The sequence below is a fragment of the Parasteatoda tepidariorum genome, chromosome 7, assembly GCF_043381705.1.
Source record: "Parasteatoda tepidariorum isolate YZ-2023 chromosome 7, CAS_Ptep_4.0, whole genome shotgun sequence".
In the NCBI taxonomy this organism is placed as follows: Eukaryota; Metazoa; Arthropoda; class Arachnida; order Araneae; family Theridiidae; genus Parasteatoda; species Parasteatoda tepidariorum.
The window spans coordinates 17,420,630-17,444,890 of NC_092210.1; the positions used below are offsets into that span (position 1 = coordinate 17,420,630).

The 24,261-nt window shown below is 27.7% G+C and overlaps 2 protein-coding genes across 3 annotated transcripts in view; both read left to right on the forward strand.

Annotated features, from left to right (window-relative positions):
- Positions 1 to 14,280, forward strand: part of LOC107449731 (forkhead box protein K1) — a 31,547-nt gene extending 17,267 nt beyond the window's left edge. For both annotated transcript variants that reach the window (XM_016065358.4, XM_071183120.1), the window contains 3 exons: positions 1,303 to 1,517; positions 6,476 to 6,616; positions 10,091 to 14,280. In XM_016065358.4, coding sequence (XP_015920844.1) covers positions 1,303 to 1,517; positions 6,476 to 6,616; positions 10,091 to 10,479 — 745 coding nt within the window. In that variant the 3' untranslated portion in view covers positions 10,480 to 14,280. The remainder of the gene's footprint in view (positions 1 to 1,302; positions 1,518 to 6,475; positions 6,617 to 10,090) is intronic.
- Positions 14,281 to 22,582: 8,302 nt separating this feature from the next.
- Positions 22,583 to 24,261, forward strand: part of LOC107449721 (uncharacterized) — a 44,282-nt gene continuing 42,603 nt past the window's right edge. Inside the window, exon 1 of the mRNA XM_043051545.2 lies at positions 22,583 to 22,687. The gene's annotated coding sequence lies outside the window, so the exon portion shown is untranslated. The remainder of the gene's footprint in view (positions 22,688 to 24,261) is intronic.

Consider the following 24,261-nt stretch of genomic DNA (forward strand, 5'->3'; position numbering starts at 1 on the left):
TTGTATTTTCACGTGTTTAAAATATGTTGCGATTCTTGTAAGAAGTAAGTTTTTTTTTGAATAAATTACTATAAGGGTGTGATATTCTTTATTAGTAAGTAATTTAATTAAACATGTTAGTTCAAAAAATTATGCTAAATTTATAATATGTATGGTAAGTAAATTGATGTCTCGTTGTTGATTTTTTGGGCACTTGGATTTTATACTTAATGTCACAATTTCTCCTGATTGGCATATAATGCTTTGTGTTCCTATTCTTGTTTTTAACAAGTTGGTAGCTATGTGTTTATTTGAATACTTGGAGCACTTCTAAAACACATTAAATACCTAGTTAGTGTTCACCAATATTGATGAAAGACTTGTTCTGCCCAGAGAAACTTACAATAATTTTTTTTCGTTTGATGTATTCTGATCTGAGCTATTATACTCTTCATTGGATATGTAACAGTCAAAATTGCTTCCCTGTCTTTAAAGTTTTAGGATGTTTAGCTTGAGGAAAAAAATAACCACGATTTTATTTATTCAGTGGTTAGTTTGCAATAATATAAAGTAATTTTTGAAACTATTTTAGTTAGAAAATATCAACTATTTCAGCTGTATTGTTTTTATATAATACAGATTGCGTAGCATTTTTAAAAATTGCTTATTTTCGATTTTAATTTTTTAAAAGCCCTAAAAGGTGCTTTTTTTTTCATTGGAAGTTTTTAAAAAGTGCTTTAATTTTTCCTTTTCCAAACTGAGATTTTTTTCTTTACTATCTTTAAAATTTTTGTTACATAACCAAGTAAAGTAATTGTTAATTTAAAAAATAGAATGAGCCACTCGATATTGAATATACTTAAAATTGTGCATGAATTGTTTTTATGATGGCTGATATAATTAAGAAAAGAGTTCTTTATCAGAAACTAATTTTTTTGCATTTTGTTAATATATGAAGAACTTACATCAATAGGAAGAAAATTTTTTATTAGCGCTCAAAACCTAATTATGATATTTTTTGAGTGCTTAAAAGGTGCTTATGTTTTGTTGAAAAATTTAGCTATGCACCCTGCGCATATTTTTAATGCATTTTATAATAATATTGTTAATTCATACTATACTTTTAATACATTTTATTGGATAATTTGGCTATGAAATAAATAAAAATAAAGAAAATTTGATCTAAATAAAATACATGATTTAAATCAAATCTGATTTTTGTTGTTTTTTATGTTCTAACCTTGGTAAATGTTTTTTTTTCTTTTATTCTTTACCTTAACGTCATTTGAAATTTTCATTCAATTTTATGTATCTACTATTTAGATCTGCACCAGCATCACCAAGTCATAGCGGCATAAGTGGTTTAGTCACACCTGATTCATTATCAAGAGAACCCAGTCCCACACCTGAAAGTATGGTCGTTGACCCTTCATCTGATATTATTGCCCAGCCTACACCTGCCGTAATCACTCAACCTGCTTATGTAGCTTTATCTCACGACATTCAAATTGCTCACACAACTCCTGGTTCTCCTTCTGGTAAATTTTTTTGACCTTTTTATTAATACCTTACATGTTAATATTGTTAATATTAGATAATGTTAATATTTTTCTTATTTTATTTTTTAGCATTACTATTTTCTATTTATTATTACTGTTATGTTTTACTATTTTCTGATTTGTAAGTTTGAAATAGAATAAAATATTAACATTATAGCCAAATTTGGTATGTAACGAATCTTTGGTCACTATTCGGTATTCGGCCATTTTGCCAAATGTTCTGTTGGTTGTATGTTCTACCAAATATTCGGCTAACTGTTTTTTTTTAGAAAAAGAATTTTTTAAAGAAAGTTTTTTTGAATTAATTTAATGAAGAATAATCTAAAAAGATTTTTTTTTTCTTAAATATTCAATGTAATTTTTACACACATTTGTTAAGCTCTGAAATTTGCACACAGTTTTCAAATTTATGCTAAACAAATAGAAAAGCAAAATTTGAAGAATTAAAACTGGATTACTGTATAATAAAACACGAGTCTTCTGCTAATTTTTAAAATTATATTCAGACAAGTTAAGAATTGAGAATGTATGTTTTTGTTTTTGTTGTTTTTCTTATGGTGCAGCTTTTTAACTAAGCATTTCTGAAATCTGGAATTTGTAATGCTAAAGTTTTGTTTCATGAACTTGGGAGTATTTTTTTCCGTTTTTTTAAAAAAAAATTTTGTAATTATAATCGGTATTTTTAAAGAGCGTCTTTAATAAACTTTATTCTTTTATCGTCACTTTTTTTTCTATTGTGAAAAAGTTTAACTGAGGTTTTTAGCTTTGAATTTTTCCTTGAAAGCCTTTCTGATAGATAATATTTTTTGTAATGTTCTATGCAAAATATTATTTTTCGCACTTAAGTTTTGTTGGAAGAAATAAGAGAATTTTGATTTGTTTTTTTAAAATTTGCAAGTTTAGTTTTTTTTTTTTTTTTTTAACTGTTAGTTAGTTTTTTAATTATCTTAAATATTTCTTTATTATACAGTTTTTTCCCTTTACCCTATCCCAATAATTTAGCTAAGTTTTGAATCTTTTTTAAAAATAATTTAAAGAACTTATTTAGATATTAAAATTATTATTATTATTTTGTAAAAAAATTGCTTTTCAGATAAATTACTATTCGTTACATCCCTAATATTATGTTGTATTTTTATTTTGTTTTACCAGTTTTTTATTTGTAAATTTCAAACAAAGTAAAATATTAGCATATCAAGATTAATATCTGTGTACTTTTGACGTAATAATATTTTGATGGTAATTTGATCAATATAATCTATTGTAATTTCATGACTAGGAGGAGTTGAGAACATAGCCAAAAGTCAGTGTGCTCGTATAACTCCTTCTCCTTCTGGTGAACCTATTAATTATGTAACAAAATTTATGCCTTTATTAATTTTATATAGTTTTTATACAATTTTTGACAGTTGTCAAAAATCTATAATTTAGGTATAAGAATAACTTCTGTCAAAAACCCAAATTTTAGTGTAGACAATATTAAATATTTATAAATAAAAATGCATAAAATTATAATTTATCCAATCTCTTAATTCATTAAATAAAAGTAAAAAAACAATCTTATAAAAATAATCTTATAATAATCTTAATAATAATCTTATTCATTATACGTAAAATAAATTTTCATTTATTCACATTTTGACTCCTCCTTTCCTTGAAGCATGCGATTACAAAAAAGTACTTTTGAAGTCCTCTGTACTCCAAGTTGATTTTTCAGTTTTATTTTATTTGAGTTAGACCGAATTAGATTAGAAATTCGAAGCTAATCTTTCGATTGATGCTGAGCTGCATAGACTAAAATGTAGATGTACTAAAACTATTATAACATAATAAAATGTAATAAAGAAATTTATTCTAATAACTGTACTAAGTATCTATAGTAGTTTAATTAAAATCTTTATTGATTGATAAAAATTATTAACTCATTAGCAAACGTTTATATTTTTTGTAAATTATAATTAGTTTACTTATCAGGAGTGTATTAGTCTTGATTTTTTAGAAATATTCATGTACATATAAGCAAGAGTGCAAAAAATTCTTAGATCCTAATATTTCCTCAAAACAAAGTTTTACTTTAGATAAAAAAAAAATGCTTTTTTTAAGCTTTTTCTTATTTTTTTCCCCATAATGTTTTTAGAAAGTTAAGTTTATGTAAGAATTTTTTTTATTTTACATTATGCTTGAATAAACAAGCATATGTGTGAAAAATATTAGGAATTAAAATATATTGATGTAGTAATAATTTATGAAATTAAATTTAAGGTCTCCATAAATTTTAAGAATTCAAACTAATAAATACACAAATTGATATAAAATGTTTTTTAATAATAAAAATTTTTTAGGAATTTTTCATTATTGCCAAAATTTTCTCCAAAACCTTGTTTGCACGATCAAACTTATCCTGCTTCCCTGCATATATAAGTACATTGAAATTGATACAAATATTGAGAATTTAAAATAAATTTTGTAAATTGAGATTAGACAATTATTGGCGACTACTTTTTTTTTTTATTCAATTCAAATCAATGTTTAGATATCAACTCATAGTTATTGCTTGTAATAATTAACAACTCATAGTTATTACTTGTAATATAAACTGAATAGTTGTAATCTACCATAAATTTAGAAAAAATAATCAATAGTTTTGATAATTTTAACTATATTTTTTCTGTGTGTCGTATAATAAAAATCATATTTATAGTTGTATAAAATAAAAGAAATGTGCATGATTTAATACCCAATAAAATCTCCCCAATGACAAAAAAGAAACTAAACAGTCTCGTGTATTTTATATCAAAAGCCCAATTTATCTTTTCGTAAGTTAATGTGGACAGACAAACTTGAAAATTGAAGTATTTTTGTAAGAAATGTTTTAATATTAAACAAGATAAAGCTTCATGCTAAAAAATATATAAACTTTTTATAAAGGTTTTCTCAATTTATTCTTAAACACGTTTCTCAAATCAAGTAAAATTACAAATTAATTGGATATTATTTCTAAATAAATTTACGAAAAAGTAGATTTTTTTTCAATATATGGATATGTTTAAAACATATTTATTCTAAAATAGATTGTATGTTTACACTAATGTATTATTATTTTAATATTTTAAATATTTACCATTTCAAAATATTTTCCTCTAGTATTTTTAATTGCGAGTTGGGAAACGTAATTAATAACATTTTTCCCCCCTAATATATTATAAATTGTTATACTTCACTTTCTTTTGTTATTTATTTTTACACAATATTGAAATATTGCATAAAATGTATTCCATTTTATTTTTTCAATGCTATTAAATTATAAGTAATATTTCCTTTTGAGTTTGATGGCAATTAAATATTATTACTGAGCTTTATAAATTATTGGTTTGCCTTTTTATTGTATCTATTTGTCATGAACTTTTTGGGTATGTATAACTTGCAAACAATTTCATATGAATGGTTACCCATTCATTCCCATTCAGAACAACATTTGATAATTTCTGTAATAGCACTGGGCACAAGAGGTAATAAAACAAAGGGCTGCTTTTTTAAGAAAAACTTTTTAAGCGTAATTTTTAAGTTCAAATGAAGACTGAAATCAAGCAATTTTTATATAAGTTTAAAAGGAGTAAAATCAAAATTTTAAAAAAAAATTCTGTCATTTTTGTTATGAATTTACGTACTTTTTTATTTGCTTCTAAATATAAATCCTGAAAAACTTCTTGCACTTTCTCTTTCTTTAATAATAACAAACTTGTCATAATTCACCAGTTAAACTCCTCACGCTCACGTCAAAATCACGGGGTGAACTTTTGTCTTTTATTTCTCCTGCCCTTGATATTTCCGGGCTGGATCGTTCAAAAAAGTAATGCATCATATAGGTTAAAATATATCCATCTCTTGTGCCTGTAATTTTATTTTTTTTAAATTTCTTATTTTACACACTAGCTTGCTGCACCAGATAATTTTCAATGTAACCGGAGATAGTTTATTTTAAACTTTCATTTCATCCATTGAAATGTATCATACAAGAAAAAATTACTAATATTTATTAATATTATGTGTAAGTTTAATAAAGTTCTGTTTTATTGTTAAAAGCGTACATTTTTTAAAATTTTCCCTTACTTTCTGGAAAACCAACATTTAATCTCAATGACCCTAAATGTTGGCTTTACCTAAAAAATATAATTTTTTAAAATTTCAAGCTAAAAAAGGATTATAAAAATCAAAAATGAATACATATTACATAGCTGCCAACTGTTCAGAATTTTTCGGATTTGTTCTTAATTATTAAATCAAATCTGAAAATCTGATATTTTAAAAAAAATCTGGATTTTTGTCAAATTGCTGTTATTTTTGCTTTTCAACCAGTTTCTTTTTCTGATCACTGCAAGTGCGTTTCTGTGATTATTGTGCTTAAGTAATTTTTAGTACCTTTTTATTGGAAAATACTATTCCAATATCTATTGCTGATCATTTCACTAAATTTAATCTGAAACAACTGTTATTAGTTTTTTTAAAAAAAATATATTGTAGTATTTAAACACTTGCATCAGAAATATTTGTTTATGACGTAGATTATTATTTACCTGTGTTTTATAATTTGGAAAAGAATAATTATGTATTAATAGGTAATGGTTGTTTTTAAATTATTATACCGGTATTCCTAATTATGAAATATTAGTATTATAAATTTCCCGCAAAAGATAGTGTTTATAGTTTTGTTTTACTAATTTACATAAGGTATTTAAATATATGTCTATTAATGTTATTATTTAAACTTTTGTCTTACGCTCGTAATTGGTACGTATAATTTTATCGCATATAGTGTTCCTAAGGTTGGCAGCTATGATATTATTGTACATACCTTTTTTTATATAAATTTCTTGATAAAAAATAATTAGAATTTTATATAATTTTCTTAAAAATAATAAGATTGTTAATATCTTCAGGAGGCATTCATACTGTTGAAGTTGTAAGTACTACTCCAGGATCAGTTTCTGCAAATCAAGCTGCTTCAGAGCAAACTATCATTACTAATGGGATTCTGATCAATGGTTCACATACAAATGGCATAAAAATTGAAAACTCTGGTGAGAGTCATTTCCCCACATTATAAACTTAATCTCTGTTTGATTTTGTGCAAAAATTTTTTGCTCTGAAAAATTGCCTTTGTTGTTTTCTGTGTTAGTAAATCATCTCTATAATAATTTTTGATTTTATGATTCTTTCCCTTTAAACTGAATAAATAATGCTATAAAAAATATTACTTAAATCACAATAATAATTTTCAAAAACGAAATATTGATAACTAAAAAATAGCATATTTTTGTTTTAATTGGGGTACAAAATCATTGCTTGCATTGTAAGCTTGCAAGAATGGGACAAAATTTTATTTCCATTTTAATGAACATACATACAAAAAATTAGTTATGTTAGTTAGTATCATTGATATTCATTTTTGTTGTTCTATTGAATTTTGAAAACTTATTGCACGAAAAATTATTTTTTATACTTTTAATTCATTTGAACAAATAATTATTTTGTGAAATTTTGAAATTAAAAATGTATGAAGTGAAATAAGTAAAAAAAAAAAAATTTTAGCGAATTTTACCCTTTTAGAAAAATCCTTATTTTACCATACCCTTATTACTACTGTATATTTTTAAATATTCCAATTTTTTGTAAAAAAATAAAAAAAAAATATTTAATTATTTTTTTTCATAAAATTGCATAATTCTGCTTATTTGAGCTTTATGGTTATTCAGCTAGTTTCTGTATATAAATACAACTGAAATAGAGTTATGATATACAGTGATAGAAATTCACCATAATGTAATTATTAGATATGATTTTAATTGTTATTGGCTCATATTGAAAATCTAATAGATATATATCAATTTTCTAAGTTTTTAATATTGAAAAGATTTGCCTCACCTGGTTATGTGAATAATTAGTTTAACAATTTCAATTTAGGTGATAGCTTACATCATATCACTTGTTCAATGGTTTGTTACTTGCTTATATACATTCTCACTACCCTTACAATAATGGAGTTTTTGACATTTTTTTAAATTTCCCGAGAAATAGTTCTCAGAAGCATGAGAGACTGGCAATATATTACGAAAGAAAACAAATACTTTTTAACTCCCTATGCCAGAAAATCAAGCAATAAGTTTGTAACTTGTTTAAATTGCTTTGGTTGTTATTTTTAGTAGCTACGTAAAATTCGGTGAGCCTAGAGTAAATATTTATGGAAATATGGACTTTAAAAAAAAAAAAAAAAAAAAAAAAAACCTTTATTTTTCTTTTCCACTTGCAATTATTTTTCCCCCCTTTTTTCTATAACTTTATAAATATATAGTTTTAGTATTCGAAAGAAAGCTCAAAACAATCAGGAGTTTTCCTGAAATTTAAAAATGAGACCAGCATTGTGGGGGATCATCTCCCATAAAAATGTTTTCTTTCCTTATACCATCACATTTTGCATTCCTGCCAAGGCTCCTGTATTTTACAACTATCTCCTGTTTACCTATATATTCTCAAATTTCTCCGAATTTGTAGAAGAAATTTTAAAAAAAGGAAGAATTTTGGCAATAAAATATCCGCTGATGGCAAAAATAATTCTCTTATTCCTCAAGAGATGTTGCTATTGTCAGTACTGCAATATGTTGAGTGTTTATAGTTTAAGTAATTATAAATAATAGTTTAAAAAAATCTTCTTTAGATTAAGATTTATATACATATTTTTTACTTCGCTAAATGTAAGTTCTTATATTATTTCCAATTTTAACTTACATGACTATGCATGATGTATCAAAACTTTACTGTAGCCCAAAAAATGATGTTAGTCAAATCTCCGTTATTTTATTTCTCCAAAGTTGGCTGGTATGATTTTGATTTCTGGACGTTTATTGTAAGGTATCATTTATTAAATTTTGTTTTATGAAACAAAATAAAATTTGGAGAAAACCCCATATCGTTTTGAGCTTTCTTTTAAAAAGTACAAAAACTACTTACAAAATGGCTTGAAACTTTTTAAATTTTTAAGATATTCAAATCGAACTTTTTTCATTAGTTGCCAAATGAGGTTAATAAAAAATTTTCTGTCCCTGCACAGTATAAAAGAACTACCTTAAATACTTATATCTTGCACAGTTTTTAACAATTTTTTTTTAAAAAGCAAGTAAAGAAGTAATTTTGTAATTCATTTACTCCATTTTGATTCCATTGAATATTTATAAAGTTAAGGAAAAATAACTTAGCGCAAAAAAATTTGTTTTTTATAAATATAACCACAACTCCATAGATATTTATTCTATGTTTACAAAATTTTATGCAGTTGTTTTAATTGACAACTAAAATAATCGATACAAGTTACAAGCTTATAGTTTGATTTTCTGGTTTAAGGTGCTCATAAATACTTGTAATGTTTCGTAATTTATTCTGTCCCCAAAACTCTAAATCGCATGACCTAAACATATATAAAGTTATAAAATGTCCAAAACTCAGTGTCTCTTCCATTATTGTAGGGTAGTGTTTATATACATGTATATTATAATATAATTATATTAATATTTGCTTCAAATATTCTGATCAGTTATTAATAAATAATAAACCATTATGTCTGTTAATAAACATGGGTTAATAGTATTTTAAAGGTTTTTACCAGTAGAAACTCAAACCTGTTATTATCACATTTTATAAAAAGCAAATATAAATGCTTTTATTCTTTTCGTAACTATCAATGTAATAGATAACTTTTCATTTCAATACAAATGTATTACTCCTAAATTCAGTGTCGCGACAAATCAAATATCAAAGTCTACTTTTCTTTGATTATAGGGTTATATTAACTTCTAACAACATTTTTGGTAAAAATGTTATATCCTGATTATTTAATATTAAAAACGCAGGGTTGGCTTTATTATTGGCTATATATCATCTATCGTTAGCTCACCAAATTTTGGACCTGTTCCCATGTTCCTAAGTAAGCAAAGCATATGCATTCCATGCTCAATAGCAATTATACATTCAATGGTAATTTGAATTTAGCATTAGGGCTGGAATTTTTTGGAAGTCCGGTAGCATAACAGTCTGACCATTGAAAGTGTAACAAAATTTTTATGTAAATGTCTGGCTAAAATTTGAGCAGTTTAGAATGGCCCCATTGTATGGAACTTTTTAACTGCTAAATAAAGGAATATGTTTGAATTTGCTCATTATTTTATATCAGTAATTTTACAATCCCACTATTAACTTGGAGTAAGAATATATTTTATCTATGCATGAATAAGTCTGGATTGAAAAATAAATAAATACAAATTATATCCCATCAGTTTAGTTACAAATATCTGGAAAATGTGATGAAATCATTCTAGAAAAGTTAGGAATGTTCCAAATTGTGATAACCCTGTAGTAAATAAATTTGTTGCACACAGAATATCCTTCTCAATTCTTTTTTTTTACACATTTTCCTCCTTTTACTTTTTTAGAAACTCGTGCCAGCAGAAGGTAGTTATTGTGATTTTCTTTGTTAAATGCTAAATTTTTTTTCTTTTCTATAGATAAAGTAAGCAGTCAGAATTTACTTCCTGCAGTTAAACCAAGGATCTTGGTTTGTGGGCCAAAAGTTCAAAACTCCGATTCTCAACCTGTTTCTCAAGCTACCGTAATTGTACAAGCATCTTCATCTGGTGTGGCTGGATTTCCCTCGAATGTGCTGACAGTGGTGACTCAGCCTTTGGCTGGAAACTCAGATGAGGCATCAAATATCTATAGTACCGCATCATTTATAGCACCTCAACCCCTAAGTAAAGACTCATCTCAAAATGTAGCAAAAACATTTAAACGAGTGTTTACCACTGCAAATGAGCTTGAGGATGCATCTGTTTCCGAAAGTAGCACTGAAAACAATGTCGAAATTAAAAGGCCAAAGAGCGAACCGACTTCATAAAAACCGTCTCCGTTTTGAGTGTTGTAAGCCTCCTTTTGCATTGCAATATTACAAATTGATTTAGTTCCATAAAAACTCTTTATTGTGGCTTCAGGAGTGACTTTATTTCTCTTAAATATGTGACTCTTCAGTTTCTAAATTGAGAGAGAGATATGGGAATGTGTACATAAGAGGACAATAAAGATGTTATAAACTGAGCTTACACGTTGAGCCAGAGCAGCGGGAAATTTGTTTGAAAGCAAGCTGAATTCTATCAATCACATTCATGATTCTGATGCACACCAATGAAAATAAATTAGTCAACAAGTTCTCTCTGTTGTATAGGTAATGTGTGTATAAAGTATTGTAGCTTGCAATCCTACCTTTCCACATTTGATTCTAATGCATTTAAAAATGTGTACTATAGCTTTTCATTGCTAGGCATTATGCAATTTGTGGATTTTTTATGTGATATTTTTCATTTCATTGCTCTCATCAGAAAAAATTTAAGTCATCTGGATAAAAAGGGAAAAAAAGAAATATGAACTTTTTTTTATGAACATGTCTTTAATACTCCTATAGTATTAGTGTCATACGCATATGAGATTTCTTCTTTAAATTTTGAGATTTGTCAGGTAAAATTCCTATTTTGTGCTAAATCATGTCTAATCTAACACAGGGATGCTAACTATATTCAATAACATCTGTCAAACGTGTGCAAAACTGCTTGAATTTCTTATTTTTGGTTGCTTTTCAATTTGTAAATGCATTATCTTATTTGCAGACTAACTCTCGAAATTAATCTGCAAACAAATATGTATGCTTATTTAGTACAAAAAATTACAGGGTGGAATTAAGCTAGTACACAGGTACTCTAAAATTTATTTGCAACGTGTGTTGTAAAATATTTGTATTCAAATGTTGTACTTGGTAGGTTCGCAAGTTTTAAAAGACAAATTCAATGCGTAATTTAATAACTGTGGACAACTAAAAGAAATTACTGAATATTTATTTGCTTGAAATTTCTTGATTGGGAAAAAAAAAATTCATCTGAAACAAAAACATAAATAAAATGATAAATATTTTTAATTTAAATTATTTTCAGGTGACTAAAATGTATTAAAAATAAGTTAAATAAACTAAATTTGTAAGAAATTATAAAATTCTCTATAAACTTAACTAAATTAAAACAATGCTTTTAAAAATAAAATATATAAGGCAATAAAGAATAGGAAGTCTAAAAGATGAAGATGAAAAAGAAAGATTGTATTACTAGCTATTTCTTTTAATTTATGGAATTTAAAACCAAGATTGAAAAACTTGCACATTCTTGAAAAATTAAAATTCGATAAATTAAAATTCGATAAATGTCAAAATCGATTGTTGCTTTTTGCGATAAGAAATGTGTAATCAATGATTCGTTAATCCTTCCCTCATATTTATTTCCACATGTTTTGGATAGGGTAACAGAAAAGCATTGCTTCAAGTTTGCATCCCTGCTTATATTTCATGTACTCAAAATGTTATTGACATGGGTATATACCAGTGTTTTCTTGACGGAGGTTCTTTTCACATTCCTCTGTTTTGTACATTATTTTATTTGACAAAGAATTTCCCAGTATATGGGTCCAAACTGACATTGAAATTTTAAAAGCATATCTGAATTATGTTCAGTTACTTGGATTTGTTGAATGTATAAGGTGACCAAATACATTCATTATGGTTATAACTTTTTGGGTGGTTGACCATAACATTATTTGTGGATTTTTATGATCTAAATATCAAAACATAAATAGTCTATATACGTCAGTATTAATTTTTTAAATTACTGTAATTTCAGCACTCATTTCTAATTTTTTTACTGTGTCCTATCTTGATGTCAAAGGACATAAAAATATTACTTGTTTAAAATTCCCCCCCCCCCAATGATATTAATTCACCATCATGATCAGTAAACTAAATGTTAAGTATTTCAAAAACTGCATTTTATTTCAAGCAGATACTTTAGTAGCATTTTTATTTGGGGGAAAAAAAAAAACATACTGACTCAAAATTTTTGTTCTAAATTTTTAAATATGTAGTCAAATTCTCTCTTTAGGCAACTTTTGTGAAGTTACTTTTTGAGAACAAAATTTTCTTTTAAATTTCTTACGCTGTTGAAAAACATTAGCTGTAACAAAAAGTAAAATTATTTTTGAGTCCAATTAAATCGAGCGATTTTCGAAACTATAATTTTAATTTTTTTCGTCAAGCTGTTTTTGATTAATTTAGATTTTAACTTTTGTGTAAAATTTGTATTTGTTATTTATTGAGCATAAATACATTTCACTATTTCCATTTTCTATGTAAAATTTACTATGCAATTTTTTGGATAAAACCTGCATATTTTTTTAGATATTTTTGCACTAATTAATAAATGTTGTCATCCATTTAAAGCTGGGCTTCAGTTACGGATCAGTTCAAAATGGTATAAAATATCAAACCCTCTTCCTTGTCAAAGTAATAATGATATCTATGGACTGCTTATAATGTTTTAATACAATTTTTTATTGTTATTTGCTAAGCGACCATGTTACCAAATATGTTACAGGATTACAGATATTTTAAAAACCTTATAGTTTTTCACAAAAATTGTAACAATTTGCTGAATGTTATAAATGAATGCATGCTCTTTTTGTAGGCATAAAAGGTAATATTTAATACTGTAAAAATAATTTTTACAGTATTAATATTTTTTGTACCTAAAAAATATGTTAAATTCAAGAACTGCTATGCAACTAACTAAAAACAATGAATGGGTATGTGTAACTAACTAGAAATTGCAAGTAGATACTTTAATGATTACCTAATATTTCTTTTGTGAATATTTTATAATTAATCTTCATTGGTATTAAATTAGAAAAAGGAAACTTAGAGCTGAGAAATTAAGTTTGTTGAATATTATTTTACAGGATTACTTCATCAGCTTTTAAAGAGTTAAAAAAAACTTTTTTTTGTTATTTTAATGAAATATCTTCTGCTAGTTCTAAGCTGTGCTAAGTTTTTCAAAAAATATTTACGAAATCTTAATTTTGTAAAATTCTGTTATTTGCACTTAATAGTTTTTTTTTTTCAAAAAATTTCTTACAAAATTTTTTTCTTTTATTTCATTTCTGAAATTTCACTTTTAAATTTAACCCCAATTTAATGATAACTTTCCCTTATTGTGTTATTGTTTCCTATTTTATGTGCCATTCTCTGACATGTTTCCGAGTTTCATGTATGAAACTAATAAAAGTTCTTAAAATAATTAAGTCATAATAGCTTTGTAATATTACAAAGCATTCATAAGATCAGGGTAATGCATGATGATTTCTGATAAATATTAGTGTCAAATTGTACTAAGTATACGATGTTTTGTTATTAGTTGTATAGCCTTGTAATTTTGATGTTGCATAACATCATCTCTGATTTATTGTATAAAGATTTTCCTTGTATATTAATAGTGTATGACATGTTCATATAAAATATACTGGAATTATAAGATTTGAGAAAGCAAATACCAATTTCAAAAATACTTTTCTGCATGAGGGGCAGTGTTAATTTTAAAAAAAAAAATCTTTCTACTTTTAGATCAGTGTAATTTTATTCTATGAAACCATCTTTAGTTCTCTGAGTTCATTGTTTCAATAAGAGGGTCAGCAGAAAATGGGTTTTTATTTTTGTTAGTATATGTCTCTCCATCTGTATAAGTATAGTTAAATGTTATAAAATTTGACTGAATTCTTAAAATATCTGTTTTGCTTTCTAAAGATCCAGTAAAATAAAGTATATATAACTGTATTTGTAGTCTTCTATGTGTATTTTATTCAGAAAGGCTTTTTTTTTTTCTTTCATGTTTTAAGTGTGTATGTTAGCAAAGCATGCACAGTAGTTAGTGAGTGTGTTAACTCAGATTCCGTAATTATATGCACAAATGACGTCACTTACGTTGCCTGAAAAGAAAATATATGTTGCCAACACAGGACCGAAACTTAATTCTGTTAATTTAATGTGTTCAGATGGGTAACAAACCACTCCAACAGTAAAACCTTTGAACGACCGCTCTTCACAGGACTGTGTTTGTGTGACTGATGCTGAGAGGTGGCTGCTATTCAGAATTATAAATGAATTATTTGCTTAAAAATATATGTAAAAAAAAAAATAATAATACAGTGCAGAACCCGTTATCCGGAAATCAGTAAACCGGAAAACCAAAAAACCGGAATGAAATTCGATAAATTTTCCCGACATTTTTTTTTTTAAATGTTTTTTTCCTCATAAGATTTTAGGATTTTTCTTTCTTTTTTGAAAGATGTTTACCTTACCATCATTTTGGAAATAATCATTAGTGTATTACTTCGTTTTTTCAAGATTATTTCCAAATATTTTTTTTTTTTTTGGGTTTAACAATAAAAAAAACGACTTTTTGTAGCGATTCAGAAAACCGGAAAAATCAGTTATCCGGAATAGCGATGGTCCCGATCGTTCCGGATAATCGGTTCCCTACTGTAGTATCAAACTGCAAAAAGACATGGTGCATTTTATTTTCCATACTGCCAAATAGCGTTGCTAATTTTCGTGCGCTAATTTCTTATTATAATTTCCTCAATAACTTTGATTTTATCTTTCAATGTAAAGAATTTTGGGCGTGCTGACACTTTCTTTATAAAATGGAATATTGAGAACAGTAATTAAAAATATTTTATTAAAATTACCATACTTTGTATGAAAAGAAAGGGAGTGTCAATAAATCTTATCCATTGTAATGTTGTTTAACCTATATCCTGCATGCTATTGTATTTTATATAAAATAGCTTGTATTTTCCCCAAACGTTGACCTACCTGTAGTTTTGAGAATTGGCTTTATGTATTGCAACAACATCTATATACTCCACAGCTAATTGCAAAATTAATGTAGACAAATTGGGGGTGAACAAGGGTCCTATATAAAATGTCAAAACCTGTTTCTCTATGAGATATTTCTCTATGAAATATTTGACCTAGTGGCATTTTTTATTCTAAATTTATTTTTTTTATTGAAATTTAAAAAAGGTTAAAACTGCTTTATGTTTCCTTTTTATTTTTAAAAGTATTTAATATTCTTGCTACAAACCTAAAAAATACGTATCTATATTTTTTTTAAATTAATTTTTTAAGCTTTAACTAAGAAAAAATATTTAATTCTTTTCTGACAGACTTAGTCTATAACATTGTCCAGCTGTAAGGTCTTCAATGTACAAGGTTCTTGTTTTGTTAAAATATGTTTTGAGTTTTTAAAAACATATTTTTAAAAATTCAAGCCGATTTTTAAAATTTATTTACTTTTTGTCGATGAATTTAGAGTATTAAATAAATAATAAGAAACTAAAGTGGTAAGATGTCTGATTAAAAAATTCATTTACTTCGAAAATATATAGAGCATAAGTACGTTAAAATTACTGTCTGTAATTATTTAACTCATTTGGAGAAAAAAAGAAAACTGATATGCTTTCTAAGTGAGAAAGGACAAGCGCGAATATAAAGTTAAAAATCAATTAAGTAAACGGAACTCGTTAAGTTTTTAACAAAATGCTTCCAAACTAAATACATTTGAAAGCTTAAATCTTTCAATATTCGGTTTACAAACTTGAAAAGTTATATTGATTATTATGAATGAAAAATACATTTTGTTTAAAATATATTGAACTTTAGTTCCTCTTGAGGTGTACTTTTTTTCTGAGAAATGTCAATAAAAATTTTATGTATAGCTTATCAAAATATAAGTTTTTGAGCTAATTTGTTTATAAATTTATATTTTCTGTTTATGCCTTCATTGTTTGCAAACTTTAATCTTTAATATTCAACCTCAATTACATTTATTAGTACAATATATTGATGCTCCAGATCAAGTTTTGAAAGCATAATGTAGTTACTACCTACTTGCACTTACATTAAGTTATTTCCCATTTATAAAACAACTGGATTACAATATGGTCAACCTTTTCATTTAATTTTATATTAAAATAGGGTCAAGTGATAAATTACATGCAAAATTTGGTCATATTTTCCGATAACATCCATATCTGCTAGATGCATTAAAATAATTTTTTTTTATAAAAAATTCGAAAATGCGCAATTTTCAGTAAATTTCGAATTCTAACAACAAAAAAAACTTTTCACCAAGCAATTTACATAAAACTGGTTTCATAATAAAAGATAGGCGCGATACTTTCTAAAAATGAATACATCTGCCTGAAAGTTTTTTAAAGATTTTTCTTTTAAAATGTGATTTAGTCCAAAAAACAAAATTTTCAGAGCATGCATAATATTAAGAAAATAAAGAATTTTTGCACCCCGGGATTCTATTGAAACTGGTGTCATAATATAGTCTTTTGAGGAAATTACATAGTGTTCAATTTTGTGTCACTTGGGTGTTCCTTCTCTGGTAATAATGGTCAAATAAAGTTTAATTCGCTCTTTTTAAATCATGTGCCCATCTCACCCGACTGCCATCGTTATATATAAGTATACACAACTCTAAAGGACGCAATTTTTAATCACTGTTCGAATATTTTACAATTTTTTGCACTCCATGATTCACTTAAAACTGAATTCATATACTAAAGACTGAAAATTACTGTATACCTAAAAAGTCGGAAGGGGATAGTGTGTCTCTTTCTAGATTTTTCAACTTAGATGTAAAATATATACTAACTAACTCAGTGGCGCGACAGCCCATTAAGAGGGCCAAGGCCGACTGTGCCCATCTCAGTTTTCTTGACCTTGGGCTCTGGGGTGCAGGAGCATATGTTCCGGTCAGGTGGTCAGCCGAACGCGGAGCCCCCAGTGTTAGTTCCCAAGCATGCTTGGTACTCATTTTATCGACCCACTGAAGGGATGAAAGGCTGAGTCGGCCTTGCCCGGCCCAAGGATCGAACCAAGGACCTCTGGCACGGCAGCGCGAAGCGCTACCACTCAGCCACCGGGCGTCGTAAAATATATACAGTGGGTAAAAAAAGTCTCCGTACGCAGATACGAATGCAAATCAAAGTTTAATTTGTCACACAAAATTCATAATGATAAAAATGAAAACTTAAAAATGCGTTAAAACAAATATTTAATATTTATTCATATTAAAAGGATGATAATACTGACAAAATTAAATAATAAATCTTAAAAACTCAAAAAAATGTCGTAAACATGGAACAAAAAAGTCTCCGTACGGTGCCCTAGCACACGAAAAAAGTTTACAAAAATGCAAAATACATTTGCAAAAATGCATTTAATGATCAGTGGGCCCTCCGTTGGCCTTTATCACCTCTCTTAGACGTTTTGGCATTACCCCTACAAGTTTTTTTGTTGTTTCTGGAGAAATATTACACCAAATGCTACTAATGGCACTTTTGAGTTCAACTTTGTTTTTTATGTCATATTTTTTAAGTTGTCGGCCAATTTCTCCCCACAAATGTTCGATGGGGTTTAAATCGGGTGACTGGGGAGGACTATGAAGTTGTTGTTTAAGATGGTAAAGGCACCACTCTTGGCAAATCTTAGAGGTGTGGTTAGGATCGTTGTCCTGTTGAAAAATAAATCCAGTTCCAAGACATAGTTTCTCTGCGCTGGATAACACATTTTGTTTAAGAATATCCAGATATCCAAATCGATTCATAGTTCCCTCGATGAATTGCAAATGTGCTACTCCAGAAGCACTCATACACCCCCACACCATAACACCGCCACCACCGTGCTTCACAGTTCCGCATAAATTCTTAGTTAGCATTTGTTTGTTTGGTTTTCTCCACACCATAACTCGGCCATCTGACCCATGAATGTTAAATTTTGATTCATCACTAAAAAAAAAATGGATTCCCAAAGAGATAATGGCTTGCTTACATGCTTCTTTGAAACTCGAGGCGCTTTTTCCTGTTGCACAAACTTATATAGGGTTTCTTCCGAGCCTCACGTCCATGATAACCACTTTTTTTAATGACATTTCTCACGGTTTGAGTTGAGACTTTAATGTTGTAACAAACCATTAAATCAGCAGCCCACCGCGGTGCACTAATTCGTGGATTTTCTTGAACTTGGCGTATGATGCACGCGATTTAATTTGGACGGCCTCTCGGATCGATCTCTATCCCAAGTGAATGAAGTTTACGATACCTTTCAATGATATATTGCACAGTAGACTTTGATTTTTTAGTCATTGCACTAATCCTTTTCATGGATAATCCATCTTTTCGCAATTTAATCACTAATTCCCGAATAGCTCTGGGAATTTCCATTTTGAGACGATCAACTTTAACGATTAACTTTCTAACGTCAAAGATTTACAGCGGGCCTGTTTTAAACACGTCAGAAAGAATTTGCATAACACGTACGGAAACTTTTTTTGCACTGCAATTTTCAATTTACCTTAGATATTGCAAATAATATGCTTTTTTCGTTTTGTAAAAATGAAAATTTATAAAAATCTCTTTTCATAGACTGATACTAAACACATATAGACAGTATTTAAAGAAAAAATGCAATACTTTACAAATTATGCCCATTTATTCTTAAATTTAGCGACCGTACGGAAACTTTTTTTACCCACTGTATCTGAAAATCTGATATTTTTAATACTTCAATCGATTTGATATTTTTGAGATATGCGCAAACGATAAGTAACAAAGTTTAGATTTTGCATAGCAGACGATTTTTTAATAACTTAGTTTCAAGCTTAGTGGTTGTTCAGATGGTTTACAAAATTGTTTCAAGGTCACATTTCTCTTCAGGATAAAAAAGTACACAGGTAGGCCGAAAACGTTAATAGATGATAATCACTGTACCTACCAAATGATACAGAAGGAACTGGATTCTCAGCTATGCATAAAATTATTCTTGAAGAATTACATACATAAAAAAATAGTTTGACACCATGACTTAGCATCTTCCCATTCAGCAATATTAACAGTTAATTTTCTTGAACAGAAACACATTTAAGTGATAAAACATCCACCTTGTTAGATGAATTTAGCTAGATGTGACTTTTGGCTTTTTTTAAATTCTTTTTAAATCTAAAAAAAGAACTTACGTGTATGTTGTTTTCATCCTGAAGAAGAGATTGATATGGCTATAAACGTATTTCATTCATCCGTTCCAAGAAATAAGAGGAGTGAGGCTTGAAACCTATGAAAAATTCGTCAACAAATGTTCATTGATAATTGAGGAGACTACTTTAAACTCGCTTCAGATTTCGTAAGTATAACTTTAATCAATTTCTTAAGTACTATAACTTTATCAAAAATTTCAGAGTGACCTTCGTATACTCTTTTTCAATCGATGAAAATATCTGTCTTAATCCTGAGTTTTTCTTTACAGTTTTTCAGGGCCATTTCAAGCTGATTATGACCTATAAGCAAAGTTATTTTTGGCCAAATTATTTTATTATAAAAAAGAAAAATAATAATTTAAAGAAAATGAATATTTCATTTACAATATTGAAATAAAAAATATTGACCATCAACGGGGTTCGAACCCAGGACCTTCGGCTCTAGCAATTTGTTAGTTCTTATCACGTTACACTAATGGTCACGCCACGCACGGCTATGTATATTAAGCTTTAAGTGCTTTCCCGCGCTTTTTCAATGTGCCCCGTCGTGGGCCTCTTAATTTGTCTATAATTAATTTCCTTTGGTACGATTGTATAGTATAATATCTGGTTGAATTTGAAAATTATAGGTTTACATTAAGGGGAGATATGGGGTCATTTATATGAGCAAAAATTTCTCCATTTTTAAGATATTATTCGCTCTTATAAGAAGGAAAAATAATAATTTAAGGAAAATGAATATTTTATTTACGTTACAATATTGAAAAGTAAATTTTTAAAAAAAATATGAAGTATAATTTTTAAAATATTAAGCATTAACGGGGTTGGAACCCACACCGTCGGGTGTAGCAATTTGTTGCTTCCTATCACGTAACGCTAATGGCCACACCATGCACACACGGTTTTGCCACTTATATTAATCGTTCAGTGCTTTCATGCACTTTTTCAATAGGGACAAATTGTGCCCCCTAATTTGTCTATAATTATTTCATTTTGTACGATTGTATATTATGTTATAATATAGTATCATGTCGAGTAGTATAAAAAAATATAGATTAATATTAAGGGGAGATATGGGGTCATTTATATGCATAGTATATGAGCAAAAATTTCTCCATTTTTTAGCTATTATTCGCTCTTTTAAAAAAGGATAATAGTAATTTAAGGAAAAGGAATATTTCCTTTACTTTACAATATTGAAAAATAATTATATAAAAAATTCTGATGCATAGTTTTCAAAATATTGACCATTAGCGGGGCTGGAACCCCGGACCCTCGGGTCTAGCAATTTATTGCTATCTAACACTTAACACAAATGGATACGCCACACGCGCTTTCGGCACTTATATTAAGCTTTAATAGCTTTCCTGCTGCACTTTTTCAGGTTATACACCTGTATTCTCGGACGAAACGTAACTCTCCCTATATTATGAGTAAACAAAAATTAAAATAAATATAAGATCAAATGTACCAACAGTTCTTGATTTACATATGTTTATTTAAAAGCTATTTACACATAAACATGCAAATTTGGCTTAAAGTCATAACTAGTTCGGCCCAGGCCCGTAGCCGGGGGGGGGGGGGGCGTCGGGACAAATCCCCCCCCCCGAAATTCTGGGATTCAAACTTTTTAGTCTTTCTTCTTTTAGATTATTTCGCTGCCCAACTGATTGAAAGATTTTCGAAGCACGAAGATATTCTTGCATCTCTCAATAAAGTGTTACCTAAGTTTTGTGTGAACGTTGATATTAATTTATGCAATTTCCGAATCTGCGCAGATTTCATTGACATCGAAAACCTCATGGGAGAAATGGAAGTATGGGCATCAAAGTGGAACCTGCGGGAACCCCTATTAGACCAGATACGGCACTTTCAACAATGAATGTGACAGTATCTTTTTCCCAAACATTTATTGCTTGTTATCAATATTGGCTACGTTGCCAATCACCACAGCAACTGCAGAAAGAACTTTTTCTACTCTTAAACGCGTAAAAACAGCAACAAGAAATGCTACTAAAGAAGAAAGGCTAACAGGGNTCTTACCATATCCCCCCCCCCCGAAAAAGTATCCTGGCTACGGCCTTGGTTCGGTCCCTTACAATTCTGTGCCATACAGCTCCAAATTTGTAAATCAAGTCCTGATCGTCTACTATAAGTAATCTCTCTTTTGAACCATTAGGATTAGCATTTAGTTTTTTAAAAATCTGATTATAAAAACAAAAATTATTTAAAAGGATATACGTTTATATTGTGCACTTGACACGACGCATATCTTGATTTTTTTTTAAAGGTAATACTCATTTGTATTTATTTACCAAAATTTATATATTTGGGGTTCATTGTTGGCACATTTATATTCTGATCGTCAAAATCTAAGAAAATAGCCTTTTTCTGGAAGATTTTTGAATAACCTTTGACCTTCGAGGCAAAAGTCAACTGTATTAAAGTATTTGTGTTTTAATAGTTAGTGTGAAAGTAGTAGAACACAAATTACTGATCTTTGCTGTGGTTCACTAGTTTTGCAAAAATTATTGCCACATGGAAATTGACGCGTTTTTCTTAGAATTCCTGAGGATCTTTCAATTCTGACCCTTCCCCCCAACTTTGAAAGAAAAAAAACTTCCTGCAAGAATAAGAAAACATGTGTCTAATAGTTTTTCAAAAAGAACATATCCTGGAAATTTCAATCAAGTATCTAACCCTGCCAGATATGATCGATGGGCTGGAAAAAACTGGCTATTAAAAAAAGGATTTTATTTTAAAAAAGGAACAAAATTTAAACTTTTTAAATTTCTTTTATTATAATTAAAAAAATTTCTGTCGAAACATTTCCTGTAATTTAATAACATATTTCCATCACCGTTTTTCTCGTTTTCTTCATATTTCATTTTCTAAAGTTTCTTTCATACTATATAATATTGAAAAAAGAAACTTGTAAGAGGAAATAAAAGGGGAAAAAAGAAACAGGAGAAAGTTCCCAAAAACTTTTGGAAAAGTCACAAGCCGCAGTGTATTCTGGGTCAATTCAAGTAAATACTTCTACACTCCCTGTATTGAATCTCAGTCTCCAGCTCCTGTCATCATAGAAACACGTGCTCTCCCTACCTTCTAAAATTCTTGCTTCGGGATAAGGTGGTAAGCATAGCTTCTTTTACGAAAATCGTTTCTATACTAAGAACTAGAAAGACCTATTTAACTGTTCGTTGAACTATTTAAGTAGGAATTTAGAAGATACATTAGTAGGATTATTAAGGATTAGAATAAAAATAAATTATATGATTGTCATATAATTTATTTTTATTAATATTATTTTTATAAATATTAATTTATTTTTATCAATAAGGGAAATATATAATTTTACTAGCACAAATAATTATGCATTTAAAAAAATCTTTTTTCAAAGAATAAAGTTTGAAGTTTTTTTTAAAGTAAAATTACTTTTTAGAAAGCTTCAGTTTTTCTTATGCAAATAGATAATTTAGAATTTCAGAAGAAGAATTTAGGATTAGTATCAAAGAAAAGAAAGATAATATTTGAAAACTATAATTTCTAGAATTGAGGTTAAATATATATTTTTACTTGAACTTTAAAAAAATTGTGAATTTAAAAAAAAAAATCTTTTTTTGAAGAATAAAGAAGCTTTTTCTTCACTGTGAAAATATTTTCTTAAGCACCAGTTTCTTCTCTACAAATAAGTAATTTAGAATTTAAAATATAGGTTAGGATCAAATAAAAGAAAGATGACGTTTGAAAACTAAAATTTCCCGATTTGAGGGTAATAATTTGTTTTTTAATTTGTTTGGGCATATAATTGTGAATTTAAAATAAATGTTTTTTAAAGAGTAAAGTTATAACTTTTTTTTACTGTAAAAATATTTTTAAAAAAAAACACTAGTTTCACCTCTAGAAACTGGGTATTAAAGAAATTAGAATTACAGAAATAATTAAGAACCGGATCAAAAAAAGTAAAGATAATATTTGAAAACTATAATTTCCAGAATTGAGAGTAAATATATAATTTTACTTGTGCATACAACTGTGTATTTAAGAAATTCTTTTTTCAAAGAGTAAAGTTAAAAATTATTTTTACGGCAAAAATATTTTTTCAAAAGCATCAGTTTCTCCTCTCAATCGATCGAATCGATAATTTAGAATTTAAGAAAAAAAAATTTAGGATTCGGATCAAATAAAAAGGAAGTTAATATTTTAAAACTAAAATTTTTAGAATTGAGGTTAAATATATAATTATACTTCTACATATAATTGTGTATTAAAAAAAATTCTTTTTTCAAAGAATAAAGTTTTTTTTTTTTTTTTTTTTTTTTTTTTTTTTTTTTTTTNGTTTTTTCTATTTCTTTTTAAAGCACTAGTTTCTTCTCTACAAGTAGAGAAATCAGAATTTCAGAATAATAAAGATTAAGTTCAAAGAAAAGAAAGATAATATTTGAAAATCAAAATTTCCAAAATTGAGGGTGAATATATAATTACACTACTTCTTCAAAATTGCGTTTTTAAAATTCGTTTTTTCGAAGAATAAAGTTTGAAGTTTTTTCATTATAAAAATAAATTTTTTAAAGCACCAGTTTCACCACTACACATGCATAAATGGAATTAAAGAATAACGATTTAGGATTAAGATGAAAGAAAAGAAAGATAAAATTTGAAAACTAAAATTTCCAGAATTGAGGGTAAGTATATAATTTTGGTTA